Raw genomic sequence first — 17,338 nt, forward strand, 5'->3', positions numbered from 1 at the left:
CCCAAAGCAATCTACAGTTTCAATGCAATCCCTATCAAATTACCAGTGGCATTTTTTTACAGAACTAGAACAAAAAATCTTAAAATTTGTATGGAGACACAAAGGATCCCGAATAGCCAAAGCAGTCTTGAGGGAAAAAAACGGAGCTGGAGGAATCAGACTCCCTGACTTCAGATTATACTACAAAGCTACAGTAATCAAGACAATATGGTATTGGCACAAAAACAGAAATATAGATCAATGGAAGAGGATAGAAAGCCCAGAGATAAACCCACCCACCTATGGTCAACTAATCTATGACAAAGGAGGCAAGGATATACAATGGAGAAAAGACAGTCTCTTCAATAAGTGGTGCTGGGAAAACTGGACAGCTACAGGAAAAGGAATGAAATTAGAACACTCCCTAACACCATACACAAAAATAAACTCAAAATGGATTAAACGCCTAAATATAAGGCCAGACACTACAAAACTCTTAGAGGAAAACACAGGTAGAACTCTGTATGACATAAATCACAACAAGATTCTTTTTGACTCACCTCCTAGAGAAATGAAAATTTAAAACAAAAATTAACAAATGGGACCTAATGAAACTTAAAAGCTTTTGCACAGCAAAGGAAACTACAAACAAAACAAAAAAACAACCCTCAGAATGGGAGAAAATATTTGCAAACAAATCAACAGACAAAGGATTAATCTCCAAAATATATAAACAGTTCATGCAGCTCAATATTAAAAAAAGCAAGCAACCCAATCCAAAAATGGGCAGAAGACCTAGACGGACATTTCTCCAAAGAAGACATGCAGATGGCCAAGAAGCACATGAAAAGCTGCTCAACATCACTAATTATTAGAGAAATGCAAATCAAAACTACAATGAGGTATCACCTCACATCAGTTAGAATGGGCATCATCAGAAAATCTACAAACAACAAATGCTGGAGAGGGTGTGGAGAAAAGGGAACCCTCTTGCACTGTTGGTGGGAATGTAAACTGATACAGCCACTATGGAGAACAGTATGGAGATCCCTTAAAAAACTAAAAATAGAATTACCATATGACCCAGCAATCCCACTACCGGCCATAACCCCAGAGAAAACCATAATTCAGAAAGACACATGCACCGCAATGTTCAGTGCAGCACTATTTACAATAGCCAGGTCATGGAAGCAATCTAAATGCCCACCGACAGATGAATGGATAAAGATGTGGTACATGTATACAGAAAGGAACGAAATTGGGTCATTTGTAGAGACACGGATGGACCGAGAGACTGTCATACAGAGTGAAGTAAGTCAGAAAGAGAAAAACAAATATCGTATATTAACGCATATATGTGGAACCTAGAAAAATGGTACAGATAAACCGGTTTGCAGGGCAGAAATAGAGACACAGATGTAGAGAACAAATGTATGGACACCAGGGGGGAAAGTGGTGGCGGGTGTTGGTGGTGGTGTGATGAACTGGGAGATTGGGATTGACATGTATATACTAATATGTATAAAACAGATAACTAATAAGAACCTGCTGTATAAAAAATAAATTTAAAAAAAAAAGAAAGAAACATATCAGGAAGTGCCAACCACCCATCCCCTGGCTAAAGCTGAGAAACCCTGTCTGCCATCCCTTGGAATTAACAGATCTATACAGGGAATTCTCATTTGGAGAAGACCAAACGGGAAAAACAATCATAATCATTTGAGCAATCAACTTTTGGATTTTCCTTTCATTGAATATGCCATTTCACCTAACAGTTTCCACCTGCCATCACTACAGAATTTACAAAATAAATTTTGTTGTATAACGTTTCAACACGATGAAAATAATCTGCTGACAATATGTTATTGAAAATATCTTGTGCTATATGTGACCTGTATAAGAAAAATATGAATGTGGGTAAGATGAACCAGAAGTGAAGCCATTTTATGAGCCATAAAAACTGACAGGGGCTTCCCTGGTGGCGCAGTGGTTGAGAGTCCGCCTGCCGGTGCGGGGGATGCGGGTTCGTGCCCCAGTCTGGGAAGATCCCACATGCTGCGGAGTGGCTAGGCCCGTGAGCCATGGCCGCTGAGCCTGCGCGTCCAGAGCCTGTGCTCCACAACAGGAGAGACCACAACAGTGAGAGGCCCGCGTACCGCAAAAAAAAAAAAAAAAAAAAACTGACAGAAAATGTAGAGGAAAATGGCAATGAAATTGAGTCCAAGATGGAGAACATTATATGAATACTGTATTAAATATAAAGAATAATTATCAGTATAAAAACATCACTGATTTATATAAGGGGCTTAAACAATGATAATGATATTAATTATAAAAATAAGGTTTCAGAGAACAGATAAGAATAAATCATCAAAATTATCAGGACATATCAGAGAACAAAGCAATACAAATAAAAATGTAGTGTAATAAATAATTTTATAAAATGACTATAAAGTATGACTTGATTTAATGACACATTTCATTCAATTTTCTTTAAATTCATGAATTTCTCTTTTGTTTACAGCTTAAGTATTCTGAGCAGAATTTCTCTCATCCCTGTACATTCAATTTAAAGAATCCTTAGATTTTTCAAGTCACTCCTTCCAAGATCCAGAGTAAACTCCCGTTTTCTTTTACCTCAAGGTAACAAACACCCAAAGGTCTTGAATGAAATTCTTTGCTGAGATCCTAAGTGCCTAGTTAAGAATTACCTCAAACTTAAGGAATAAACTGGAATAGGAAGTCCATTACAAATATCATTGGTTTTCAAGTGAGGCCTTTTCAGTCATTCATTCATCCATTCATTCATCTGCAAGGATCTATCATCCCTAGAGGTCAGGTGTTGTGCAAAGCACTATGGGCACACTGGTGAAAATCTCGGTCCCTGCCCTGAGTCTGGGGACCTCTTAGCAACAAATTAAACAAAGCAATTAGCATTGTAACAAGTGTGCTGAAGCAAGCAACAGGACGCCTGGTAGGAATAACAGGATGAATCTACTTCAAATTGGTAGTCAGGGCAGACACCTCAGAAGACGTGCAATTTAATCCGATGCCCAATTACAGTAGACGGGGCTAGCCAAGAGCTAGGGGAGGTATTCCAGGCAGAGGAAGAGTCTGTGAAGAGGTGGTCTGCGGAGCAGCACGCTGGCCACTGCCGAGGCGATGGGCGGCGATAGAGGAGGCTAATTTATAAACACGGAAGCGAAGCGGCATCTCACCAAGCAATTCGCCCAACATGCCTTTTCCCTGACACACACTTTCCCCTCGGCCTGGAATCCCTCCCTTCCACACTCTCCTCTGCCATCTGGCAGGTTCCTCCTCTGGGAAACATCCCTTGACTCTCCAGGGAAGAATAAAACTCCAGAAACGAATCCCTCCTAATCCGTGATCCCACCGCACCTAGTACTTGCCACTGTTACACCCCCTAACACCCGGCACTGAATCACTTGTTCAAAAGCCGCTAAGCAGAGGTCTTGCTTTATTTGTCTCTGTTTCCCAATAGTCTATCCCGGAATTCGGCACCAGCAGACATGCAATAAATAACAAGTGAGTGAGGGAACAAACCGAGACAGAAATGGACAAATGAACGCAGAAGGGCCACCAATGCCAACTCATTACTCAGCCTAGGAGGTTTGGAACAGCACCACAGTTACAGCTGATTAACCCATTTATAGTCTGGGGGGGGAGGGCAAGATGATTTCTATCCCCATATGATTTCCATACAACAAACGCTTTGGGACAAATCTTCTGGCATCACAGAGAAGTGATGGAATAACTTTCAGAGTGCCATTAGATATGGGCCCCAATCCATTCACAACCTACAAGCATGCGTGAAGTGCCAGGCCAGGTATTAGGCTCAAAGGCTGACAGTGGCTCTGTCCTGTTCCGGAAGACCTACAACTAGCAAGCAGAGCAGATCCTATTTCCAAAATATCGCTAATGACTCACATTGTAAGATTCTTTATACGGAACTAACTTCTTTCATAATATTTTTACAAGAAAATGTTTTGTTAAAAAATTCCAAGGTCACCCATAGGACAAAATTATTTAGAATCTGCTGCTCAGTAATTTTCACACTAATTCTTGGCTCACTGAGTCATTCCGAGGTTTCCTTTCTACGACCAATGCACAAAAGTTTAAGGAACCATAACATTCTAAGTGAGCCTTCTTTACCTGCCTGTGACCCTTTGCCGTCCCCATGTGTAGACATGGTAGTCACTTCCATTTCTTGCTGGCTCAGCACATCCTCCAAAGGTAGTTCAGGTTCACAAACCAACCGTGCATGCCTTCTGAAGTCGCAAAGATACGTGTACCCCTCGGCTGGAGAGTGTGCTTTGCTGGAGTCAAATTTTAAAACAGGGCCAAACAGTGTGGGAATCACGGGGAGAGGAGTCCCTCCCCAACTGGCCTGACCAGAATGGTTGCATTCCTGCCCCGTAACACAGCCCAATCCCCTTCTGAGCCTCTGCCAGGCTGTGGAGCCTGTCGCCTTAAAATCCAGACGTGCGACGACACTTACCTACTTAGGAATAGCAAGGTAAGGAAGGTATATGTATTTCTACAAACACAGAAGAGCCTAGCGCTTCCTCAGTTCTCCTTAGTTTTTACTTACATTTGTGCCAAATGAAAACGTGGGTGAGGAATAATGTTTAGGAATTAAACGATAAAAAATGTTCTTAAGTATCCAGCTCTTGCAAGAGAGCTTGTTCTCATAAATTTTACAATTTTTCAACCTATATACTCTAAACTAATCTCTAAAGCTTTTAGAGATCTAGCCATTAATACACTAAATAATACATGCTGTCAAGCTAAAAGGTAAACTCTGCCTCTTCAATCAGGAGTAAAAACACTACCAAGTGAAATACAAACTGCGTCTTTTTGCCAACCTCAACGCACAGCCCTCTGCTCATTTCATTCCCAATCGCTGCCCTCATTCAGGTTTTCCGTGGGCCAAGCTCCACCCTCAGCCAACACCCGAGCGTTGACTTAAATCTGGCTTCCTTAAGGAGGCCTTCCCTCACCACTCGAGCCCAGCCCAGGCCCCGTGAAGCCCCCTCATGACGCACTATCACAGCACTGCAGGACATTTATCCCCTAAGCTATGAAACAACTCTTTGTATATTCTGCAGTTTGGTATCTGTTTCTTCTACGAGTCTACACACTGCAGAGGCCGGCCACCAACACTGAGTGTTCATCAGTTTTGTTGACCATGCCCAGTACAGTGCCTGGCCTGGGGGGGCCACGCAACAAAGAGTTATTTCCACTTCATGTTGTCATCTCTGTAAAATTACTCTTAACACAAATATCACATCATATCACTTATATGTAGAATCTAAAAAAATTGTACAAATGAACTTATTTACAAAACAGAAACAGAGTCACAGATGTAGAAAACAAACTTATGGTTACCAGGGGGGAAATAGGGGATGAAATAAACTGGGAGATTGGGATTGAAATATATAAACTATTATATATAAAATAGATAACTAATAAGGACCTACTGTATAGCATAGGGAACTCCTCTGAATACTCTGTAATGGCCTATATGGGAAAAGAATCTAAAAAAGAGTGGATATATGTATATGTATAACTGATTTACTTTGCTGTACACCTGAAACTAACACAACATTGTAAATCAACTATATTCCAATAGGGACTTCCCTGATGGTGCAGTGGTTAAGAATCCACCTGCCAATGCAGGGGACACAGGTTCGAGCCCTGGTCCAGGAAGATCCCACATGTCGCGGAGCAACTAAGCCCAATGCACCACAACTACTGGGCCTGCACTCTAGAGCCCGCGAGCCACAACTACTGAGCCCACGTGTGGCAACTACTGAAGCCCACGGGCCTAGAGCTTGTGCTCTGCGACAAAGAGAAGCCACCGCAATGAGAAGCCCGCGCACCACAAAGAGTAGCCCCCGCTCGCCGCAACTAGAGAAAGCCCACGCGTAGCAATGAAGACCCAACGCAGCCAAAAATTAATTAATTAATTAAAAAAAGAAATATAACGTGAAACCCATATGTGCTTTAAAAAGGAAAAAAAACTATACTCCAATAAAAAAATTCCCAAAATTAAAAAAAACAAAAACTAAAAAAAAAAAATTTGTCTGGATTCACCAAACTACCAAAGGGGGTCCATGGGCAAAAAAGGAAGGGATGTGATGATAAAGAATAAAAACCCTAATCTACACCCTCATCATAAGATATAAACATTTCATGAATCGAGGAACACTTATATTCTGTTTTTAATGAGTTGAACTTATCTTTACTCACTGGGAAAATAAATAAAACACTTCTAAAGGAGAGATGATTTAAAATAAACAGAATTGGGCTTCCCTGGTGGCGCAGTGGTTGAGAGTCCACCTGCCGATGCAGGGGACACGGGTTCGTGCCGCGGTCCGGGAAGATCCCACATGCCGCGGAGCGGCTGGGCCCGTGAGCCATGGCCGCTGAGCCTGCGTGTCCGGAGCCTGTGCTCCGCAACGGGAGAGGCCACAACAGTGAGAGGCCCGTGTACCGCAAAAAAAATAATAATAATAAAATATAAAAAACAGAATTATTAAATTACGAAGTTGTTTTCTATAATAAATAAAAATATGTATTTCAGTAGTTTTAGTATAAAACAACTTTTAAAGAAGAAATTCCCAAGGGACGTTCACAAGTTTAATAGTTACTGTACAGTTCAACTAACAGATATCCTTGACATATTCTTTTTTTTGAGATATAATCGACATATAACATTACAGTAGTTTTAAGTGTACAGCACAAATAATTGATATATGTATGTACTACAAAATGATTACCACAATAAAAAGTTCCGTTACCATCCATCACCACACACACTTACAATTATTTTTCTTGTGACAAGAATTTCAAGATCTACTCTCTTATCAACTTTCAAATACACAATACAGTATTGTTAACTAGAGTCACCATGCTGTGCATTAAATCTCCAGGATTTATTTTTGTAGCTTTTGACCACCTTCATCCATCTACCCCACCCCCAACACCCTGCCCCTATAATCACCAATCTGTTCTCTGTATCTTTGGTTCAGGTGGGGTTTTTTTCTTTCTTTTTTTTTTTAGATTCCACATATAAGTGAGATCACACAGTATTTGTCCCCCTCTGTCTGACTTATTTCAGTTAGCATAATGCCCTCAAGGTTTACCCATGTTGTCACAAATGGCAGGATTTCCTTCCTTTTTATGGCTGAATAATATTCATATATATATATAAAATCTCCCATCTTCTTTATTTATGTGTCAGTAGACATTTAGGTTGTTTCTGTGTCTTGGCTATTGTCAAAACTGCTACAGGGCTTCCCTGGTGGCACAGTGGTTGAGAGTCCGCCTGCCGATGCAGAGGACACGGGTTCGTGCCCTGGTCCGGGAAGATCCCACATGCCGTGGAGCAGCTGGGCCCATGAGCCATGGCCGTTGGGCCTGCACGTCCGGAGCCTGTGCTCCGCAACAGGAGAGGCCACAACAGTGAGAGGCCCGCGTATCGCAAAAAAAAAAAAAAAAAAAAAAAAGCTACAAAGAACATGGGGGTGCAGATATCTCTTGGAGATACTGATTTCATTTCCTTTGGATGTATTCTCATGCGTGGAATTGCTAGATCATATGGCAGTTCTGTTTTTAATTGTGGGGGGAACCTCCATACTGTTTTCCATAGTGGCTGCATCAATTTACATTCCCACCAACAGTGGACAAGGGTTCTCTTTTCTCCACATCGTCACCAACAGTTATTATTTCTTGTCTTTATGATAACAGCCATTCTAACAGGTTTGAGATGATATCTTACTGTGGTTCTGATCTGCATTTCCCTGATAATTAGTGATGTTGAGCACCATTTCAACGTATTCTCGATAATGATGAAACTTCTCCAACTTTCTTCCAGAAAGACTCATCTTTGAGCCACTAAGCCCCTGGGGTTTGCAAAGTAAGGACACTAGGCAGGTAGGATTACAAAACATATCGCTCTCCAACTTCTACCAGGTATTTCCATAGTTACAACCTACCAGTTGAAGGTTCACCTCATCTTATTTCTATAACAGCTCTGTGAGAATATGCAACATACCCTCCAGAAGAAGTAACAGAGTAATCATTAACAGACTTACGGTGAGTTGCTTTAATCAGCCAACCATTAATACCCACAGCACTCCAATCAAAAAAGGACTTCTGGGAAAGGGCAGGCCTGGATGGAGTCAGAAGGCCCGTGAACAACATCTAAGGGCTGGGTCAGTGGAAAAAGGTTCAGAGAAGGTACAAAAGTCCAATTTTGCATGAACCTTAATGGTAGCCAGCAGGTCCCAGCTGCACTGTAAAGATTGCTCTGGAAGACTGAACACCACAGCTTTTCTTTCACACAAATTACTTCTCAGTCTCCCCCACCGAAACGAAAATAATGGGAAAGAACCGTCCTTGCACCCCTGCTCTGTTGTTCCTTCTCCTGTTTCCCCTCTCTCTCACCCTCTCCCTGTTTAGGCTAAAACTGAAGACTTCAAGCCCAAGATCTGCCTGTTTTAATCCACAAGCACATGTCACATCTCTTTCAGGAAATTAACAAAACCCCCTAACACAGTAAATATAAACCTAAAATCCTTCAGGAAGTCCACACACACCACCCTGCCCACCAGAATATTTCCTGGAAACCTGTCTCTTTTCAGACACAAATCCATCAGACAACCATCAACAACGAAATGAGATTTGAAGGAAAGTGAGTAAGACATTTCCCTGAAGTCCAGGTAGCCCAGAGAAGCAGAAAGAACACTGAGTCTGGGGCCATTGGGTAATCCTGGGAAAGTCATTTCCCACCCCCAACTCCTTGAATGAATTTTGTCAATTATCAGGCAACAGAAGTGGACTAGATGGTCCCTCAAAGCATCTTCCAGCTCTAAAATTCTGTAAAGGTCCATGTTACCACAACAGCCATCCACGGTTATAAGGGAGAGGGAAGGGCTGAAGGAGGCCACTTACCTCTAAAAATGATTTCTAAGTCAGGACATGCTGCAAAGAGACCATTTCAGCTTGAAGGTCTGCATGCTCTCAGTGTTCATTTAAAACGTCCCGTTCCTTACATTTGTGTTCCATTACAACCACAACCTGTGCAATGTCTAACAGAAAATCTTCCCATAATCACTAGCAACATGGAAAGTATGTGGTTGTAATGTGAGGAGTTTGTCTCAAAATAATCTGGATATTTGCAATGCACGATAAATGATTTCGAAAGCTACGAAGCTTGTCAGGCCTGGCAGAAGCTATAGGAAATGTTAGGATAACCATACCTAACTGCAGCAAGAAATCGGGTGCTGAGAAAAGACAGCTACTAAAAAAATTTAGGGGACCATACTACTTCTGGGATTGCCAAAGAGTAATATTGTGTCGCATCTTCTATCCTGTCAATAAATTTTTTCAACAAAATGATTTCCAAAGTAAATCTCTCGTTACGTACTTATCAATTTTTACCAAAGTAACAAATGCACATCGTTTTTTAAATCAGATAGGACTACAACAAAATGCAGGAGTCCTGCTTCAGTCTTGCTTTCAAGAGGCTGTCCCCTTTCAACTGTTATCTATGTATTCTGACATTCATTTATACATTTCTAAATACTAAGTTTACACTGCTCTTTTCTGATTGTCAGACATTATTTACAGAATGTTTTTTATAGTGAATAAGGACTTAACTCTCTTATATTCAATCTCTCAGTTTCTGATATCATACTTTTAATTTCCAAGATGATCTCTTATTCTCTGAATCTGATTTTTTTATAGCATTTTCTTGTTTCAAAGATGCAATTATTTTCCCACATCTCTGATAGATATAATACTATGTATCATTTTTCTCTGTTTCCCCTAAGTTCCTTTTTCCTGTTGTTTGGGTGTGGCTTTAATGACAGAGGCTCTCCCCCAACATCTGACTCCTGGCAGCCCCTCACATTTCAAAATGAGGCCATCAAATACTCAAGTTCTATGAGCTTGGGTATCTATCACCTGCCAACTGCTGAACTCAAAGTAGGTCATCAAATTCCGTGCTGTGACTATATTATACGCCCAAGAAAAGCATCCTCTAATTGGGGCTGGGGTAAGCTTCAGGAATTCTGATGTCCCTTCATCTTCCTGCTGTCAAACCAGAACCTCACCATCCTCCCTGGGACAGGGATCCCAAGGCAGAGTTCAATTTGTCCAGAGAATGTATAAATCTCTGTTCTCCTGTGCAGGAGGGGATGAAGGGGAAAGATCTGGGAGTCAAAGTACACAGTTTACAGTTTTTAGCTCCAAACTTATTCCACTTCCCCTGACCCAACCTCAGACAGTGCTGGTGACTCTAAGTCAGGCTGCTTTCCAAGCCTGGTAGGTGCATCAGGAGGCCTCTGGCTGCCACCCCCTGCTCTGGTCCCCTCAGCAGTCACCACTCTACCATCATCCTCCAACATGTGATGTCTCAACCACACACAGCTACCTTGTCTCCACTTCCCCTTGGCCACGTAAGTTTATTCATTTTTTGTCTTTTGTGGTAACTCTAGTGCTATTACTGCAGTAGCAATGATAAATACATAAGTACTCTTTCACTTCTAACTACAAGTTCTGCTCTCTTCAATTTATCCTTAGGAACACTCCTAAAATGGTCTTGTTACCATGAGCTGGGCACTGGTTGCACATGGCAGTAGGGTGCAGGAAAGACCTGTCTCTTGCAATCTCGAATTCCAAAATACAATCTTGCTGAATATTTTAAAATCAAACCACACTTTGTACAGTAGTATCTGTAACATCAGATGTAACTGTCAGTTAATTATTCTCTTCATGACTGGGCCCAGTTTGGAATTGGAATTCAATATTTACAATACAATACAGTAACTTCATATGTAATGAAATTTTATAGTATAAAATTACTCTTTACTTAATCTTCAAATGTGAAATTTTACTTTACACATAGTAATTCAATCCAGCCAGATTACAGCTGCTATTTGGGGACCTCAGTGCAGACTGACTGTATGTATTGAAAATACTAAATTGCCTTAAAACTTCTTTTAAAATTCAAATGAGGGCTTCCCTGGTGGCGCAGTGGTTGAGAGTCCGCCTGTCGATGCAGGGGACGCGGGTTCGTGCCCCGATCCGGGAAGATCCCACATGCCGCGGAGCGGCTAGGCCCATGAGCCATGGCCGCTGAGCCTGCATGTCCAGAGCCTGTGCTCTAAAAAGGGAAAGGCAAAAAAAGAAAAAGCCCCACAAACCAAAAAAAAAAAAAAAAAAAAAAAAAACCTCAAATGAATCTCTGAAAATGTATGCTAAACACAGAAACTCAAAGTTCATATTTATTAAAGAAAAAAATCTATAACTGTACTAAGTATATCATTAATTATGAAAGAAAAAACACCCAATGTAGATGTTCCTATAACCCAAATGCTCAGGGCCTCACAGAACTGCAAATATGCTTTAAAACACAGAAGGCGGGCTTCCCTGGTGGCGCAGTGGTTGGGAGTCCGCCTGCCGATGCAGGGGACACGGGTTCGTGCCCCGGTCTGGGAAGATCCCACATGCCGCGGAGCGGCTGGGCCCGTGAGCCATGGCCGCTGAGCCTGCGCATCCGCAGCCTGTGCTCCGCAACGGGAGAGGCCACAACACTGAGAGGCCCGCGTACCGCAAAGAAAAAAAAAAAAAAAAAAAAACACAGAAGGCAATTCCCATAATGGTAACATGCTGAAATACAGAAATAAGTACTCAGTATTTTGCTTTGGACTAGAAAGAACTTCTCAGCCGGATGTCGATATTTCCCTACAAAACCCAGTGAAACTGACTGTGGCTACCTAAGGAGGATAGAAACTTCTCAAGCTAAGAAAGGTAAGGTTTTCCAGCATATTCATAAAATTGCAAACTTTTGCCTAAAACACTTGGTTTAGAAGCTCACATACAGCCAGTCTGATTAAGCCACTGGAAGTCACAGAAGCTCGCAGAAAGTATTTTACGAACGTTGTGAAATATCTCTGATGTATCACAAAAAGATACTAAGTGATGAAAGAAAGCAAGAAATGTAATAACATGTTCTTTCCTTTATTTCCTTTAAACCTTTATGTTTCTGAGATAGCAGAAGTTAAAAATTAAAGTAACTGTTATTGACTTCAAACTTTAAAGCAAAGTAAGTATTAACGTTGTGCTCCATGGATTCTGATCCAGGAATATTTAATAGCCCCTAACATTCAAAACACTGTATCTCAAAAATGTATTTCCTTGTTCTTTTCTATCACATCATTAGAGTGGGAGGATCTTTCTGCTCTCATTCAAATGATAATAATTGTGTCAATTATAATAATCAACTACTCTTGATAAGAGGAATGATACTAAAATATTTACAAATAATATTTACAGTATTTAATCCACAATTTACCTGGTGGTTATGACAATTTAATGGCCTACTGAAGTAAGTATAATCAACCCAATCACCAAATTTAAAAATTACTAAGGTTCCTTCTTTCCATCTTTGTTCTGTAAATGTGGGAATTAGTCCTTGAGCTCCTAGGCAAGCCAAAATAGTGCCACTCTCTACATCTTAGCAGAATTTACCTTCTAAAAAAGTCAGAATCAAATACTCCCTACACATTTTCCTACATCCTAAACCTCAGGTATTCTACTTGTTAATCCTTTATACGGGTATTCAGTCCCTATGTGTCAAGCATCCTTCAAGGCAGTGACGTAAAATGGTCCATGAAATCCTGTTTCTTTTTCTCCAGCACCAAGATATCAGTCTCATTTAATGAGTTCCTGTGTGGAAAACATTTCCAAGTTAGTTTCTTTAATTTCCAATACCGAATAAGGAAAGATAAAAGCCCTACATGATGAGTCGCAACCATGAGTTTGGTGGTTGAAATAAATTCCTGGACCACAAAGTTACTTGCAGGGCCACTGTGAAGGGCCACTCACAGACTTTGGGGGATTAGCTGATACAGGTTCCCAGATGAGGAACAGTAAATGCAGTGGACACACTTGCTGGATGCTCACTAATGCAGGACGAAATGCAGGGAGTCACAAAGATGTTTGTCACATAAACATCCAGACAACTAAACTCTCTACTTAACAAACAGAAACGGTCAGATCCCAAACAAAGGCCCATATATGCTATGAAACACAAACCAGGCTCCATTTTTTAAAGTACAGGTGACCCCTGAACAAGGTAGGGGTTAATCCAAGTATAATTTATAGCTGCCCTGCCATGTCCGTGGTTCCTCTGCATCTGGGGAGTCAACCAACCACCAAGTCATGTAGCATTGCAGTATTTTCTATTACGGATATCCATGTATAAGTAACCCCACGCAGTTCAAACCAGCACTGTCCAAATGTCAACTGTATATTGTTCTTAGATTTTCTTGTAATAAGATAATTTTGGACTTCTTTACTATGATTATCATTTGTTTGGCATTAAGGACTAAGCACTGAGAAGTACTACGGAGTAGTGATCTAGACTGTGGCACAGCTACTTGGGTTTAGATTCTAGCTCTGCCACTTACTACCTGTGCTATGTTGGGTAAATTACTTATCCTCTCTGTGCCTTGGTTTCCTCACTGTAAAATGGGAATGATAACAGAAGGGCCACTTTCATAGTGCTGTTTTGAGAATTAAATAAATTCATGTGTGTGTGTCCATATGTATATACACATATATGTGTGTACAAACACATATACACACATATGGGTGTTTGCGTAAATAAATAATATTAAAACAGTTAAACAGTAGCTGGCATAGGAAGCAGGCAAAAACCATTACGCTACTCTCCTTCTTACTGCAATGCTTCTTACACACGAAACTTTTTCACATGGTATTTCAGATTAAAGTTAGGCAAACACTAAACATGTGCAAATGTATTTAATACGACGAGACAGAGATTATTTAAAATTATCAGCTGACTCCAAACATCTGTGCCCATACAGCCGTCCATACACGGTAAGCTTATCTGAGTGCTTTCAACCAGCACCTTCCCCCGCTTCACCCGCATCAGCAGAAAAAGGCCATAAGAGAATACGGTAAACAGAGCACAAGGAGCATCTCGGAGTTGAGAAAGTACTCAACAGATTTTAAAAAGCTGACTCGGGTGAATGTTCCAAGTAGTAAATGAGGCTTATGCGAGTCCATCATCAATCTCAATGCTAATATTTCACACCCGGACTGAAAGGAAGGGCTGAAAAACAGAGTGAGTGGCACTAATTGTTTTGATTAATGTTTTTACACTAACTCGTTTTGATTAATATTTTTGTCTCAGTAATCCTACCTATGAGAAACTGTCCTTGGCTCCAGAAAGCCCCCTCTCGCCTTAGTTTATATACTTCCTTGCCCTGCTTCTCCCCTTACTGCCTACATTGTGAAACCCAACCAGAATGTCACACTGTGTGAGCATCAGGCATGTGCCAACGAATGTAGCGGCAATATAGCGGCCGGAAACTTGGGTGGGAGTCCATTCAGCCAGACCTGGTAACTTGGACCAAGAGAGGTAGCTGCTGTCTCACTCAACAGCCTGCAGCACAGAGCATCGATGCAAAGGTGAAAAGGAGGATGGGAATGAAGGCAGAAAATAACAAGTATAATAATCACAACAGGAAAAGCAAGAGCCTCCAACAGTATTCACTGAACACCCTTAACTCATTTAATCCTCACGGCAACTCCACAAATCGATTAAAATTTAGTAGAATCATTCTTTCCCTTCTACTTAGTCCCCAGATTTCACATTTTTTAAATGTAAAATTTTACGTAACTTGGGACAAAAATTGAAGGCAAATACAATGCCTCAAATAAATCTCATGGAAAATAAAATTCTATAGAAAAACCTACCAGACTCCCTTATTTACAGAAATGATGACGAGAAAACAGGAAGCAGAAGGGTACTAGGGACCCAAGTTACTCTTGAGAACAATCATCTTAATCTCAAGGACCAAGTGAATGTCTCATAAAACAAACAACTGAAAGCATTTTATCAACAAATCCTTAAGTATCAAGGAAGAGAACACGTAGGTACAGAAACTCTGGCATACCCAAAACCAGCACTCCCAAGGAAAAGACCTTATGGACAGAAACACTACCTTGGGCCATGACATTATATGGGTGAAAGGCATGTGGCTTAATTTAGAAAACTACAAAAGAATAATGAGAAAAAAAGCCTAATTAAATATTATACAAATCCACTTTAATTCAAAAAACTATCAAGCAAGTTTGTCTTTTTTACTATTTTTTCAATAGAGGTGATACAGGAATTAAGCTGAGCCACCATGTAGTTCTTGCTATCTTCTAAATAAACCCTAAAGGAGTAAGAAAGAAGGAACACACTGAAGGAAGATTATTCCTCGAAGAACTGGGAGTGCGCGCCACAGAAGTCCAGGGCACAGCACCATTAGCAGAATTACTGTGCAGCCTCACGACAGTTGCCAAGCATTTTCAGTATATATCACAGAGTAATAAAATTCTAAAAGCAGAGCACCTAAGCCAAAAATGAAACTTAGGAAAAAAGATAATAGGTCAAAAAAATGGTAAAACGTAAGGACTTGAGGTTTGGGGAAAAAAAAAAAAAATTCCCATCTGGAAGCTATTTCCAGGAAAGGAAGAAAGAACAAAACCCAGAAAGAAAGCTTATGTTAAGAATTGCTGACTTTCAGAGCAGAAATGTACACATAACTATGGGAAAAGTACCATGAGATATGATCAAATATCACAGGGCTTCTTGACAGGAAAGTCTGAGGACCACTTTTTAAAAAATTAATTTACAAAAAGAAAGGTAAGAGTAGGTGTTATCCTCATATTACAATTTGATAACTGACCAAGATAACAGGATCTTTTTTACATTTGTTGCTGATTTAAGGCAAATCACCAGAGGACTTCTTCCCATATCTATTTTTTTAAATGACTTTATAAATCTGTACCTGGTTTACAATAATAAAGGATGTCACAAGTCAGAGCCTATTAGTCTAGATACCACAAAAAGCTGAGGAGATAGCTTTCTCCGTATCATTCAGTGTCCCATTATAAGGTACTGGGGAAAACGTTTTTGGGGGCTCAGGGCTATGGAAGAAAACTGTTTCACACTAGTAAATGTCTTCTTGAAAATTTATGGGTAATATCAACTAACCATTTCTCCTTTTGCATTGCCTAATAGACACTCAAACAAATGTGCATCCGAAGTTTAATAATGGGACAGGGCATTTTATGTAAAGCAGGTAGAATGCCTGTGTACTAACTCCTCTTGGCCTTAGCTTACTAATCAACTCATTTGTTCTCCTCTCTGCACTTTTATTGATTTCTTTTTTTCCAAATTCTACTTCATATGTGACTTTCTGTAGGAATCTGGAATCAGATGGGGTATACGTCTTTTAAATATTACATAAAACTTACTGTAAGACCCAACTAATAACTCAGATGTATCCCGGTCTACAAAACAAACAATTACATCTTCCCCACAGAATCAATGCAGGGAGCAAATGAAATAATGTATGTGAAAAGTCCCAGCACATAAGCTGACCTCTCTGCCTCCTTCTCTCTTAGGAAACACTTTCTCAACTTAAAATTAATTTTCCTCATGTTCTCTGGATTTAGCAAGCAATCAATTAGGTCACACATTGCTAGCTTTTACGGTGTAACTAACCAGTTACAATTCTAAAAGGTTAATGTATATCCAGATACTTCCCGTAAAAAAAAAAACTGACTTTGGCTAAGACTCCTGGACCCATACATTACATGAAGTAAAAGTTTAACAAATTAGGTGGAATTTTAAATGAGGGTTGTGTAAATGAAGACACTGTAACAAAGGGATCAGTATATAAATATATTTTGGCAGACCTTCTAATTTTTGACGTTTTCTTTTAACATAACTGCATTTCCCCACTCGGTGGCACACCAATGAGCCCACTGTAACCCAATCTACAGGAGTGAGAGCTATGAGGTCGGTCAAAGCCAACAATTGACACTTTCTCCAAATAATAATCGATGTCGGTCTACCGTTTTTAATACAATAATGAAAGAGTAACGAAAGATGAACACTGGGGAAAACAGATGCTGTAATCCCAAAGCATCTTCCATTTGGGAGGAGGGAGTGGGCAGAAAATAACCCTGACCAGGATGCCAGGGAGCCAGGAGTCACAAACTCGTAAGCAGCGCCCAGGGCCACGGCACTCTCATCTGTCAAGTGGTAGTCGCATCTGTTCTACGGATCATCATAAAACAATGGACAACGTGCTAGGATTCTAACATGGACAAAGTGCTTTTCAGGCAGATCCCTACTAATGCCAAGCTGCCACACTCAGGTATGAAGTCTGTACACTGCATGAAGACCCCGGGCCAGTGGGCAGAGAGGCTGAAACCCAGCCAGCACAGGGATTCTGAGAAG

At 40.6% G+C, this 17,338-nt stretch overlaps 1 protein-coding gene across 7 annotated transcripts in view; it reads right to left on the reverse strand.

The window, feature by feature from the left end:
- The window catches only part of UTRN (utrophin), a 506,668-nt gene that overhangs the window by 457,278 nt on the left and 32,052 nt on the right, over positions 1 to 17,338 (reverse strand). The window contains exon 1 of one of the 7 annotated variants that reach the window (XM_027084354.1): positions 4,153 to 4,310. The exons of the other annotated variants lie outside the window; for them this stretch is intronic. Coding sequence (XP_026940155.1) covers positions 4,153 to 4,204 — 52 coding nt within the window. The 5' untranslated portion in view covers positions 4,205 to 4,310. Of the gene's footprint in view, positions 1 to 4,152; positions 4,311 to 17,338 lie in introns of those variants that run through there. 7 annotated transcript variants of the gene reach the window in all.

This window comes from Aethalodelphis obliquidens, unplaced genomic scaffold (assembly GCF_003676395.1).
Source record: "Aethalodelphis obliquidens isolate GAN/ISIS:26980383/991018 unplaced genomic scaffold, ASM367639v1 scaffold3, whole genome shotgun sequence".
Classification (NCBI taxonomy): domain Eukaryota; kingdom Metazoa; phylum Chordata; class Mammalia; order Artiodactyla; family Delphinidae; genus Aethalodelphis; species Aethalodelphis obliquidens.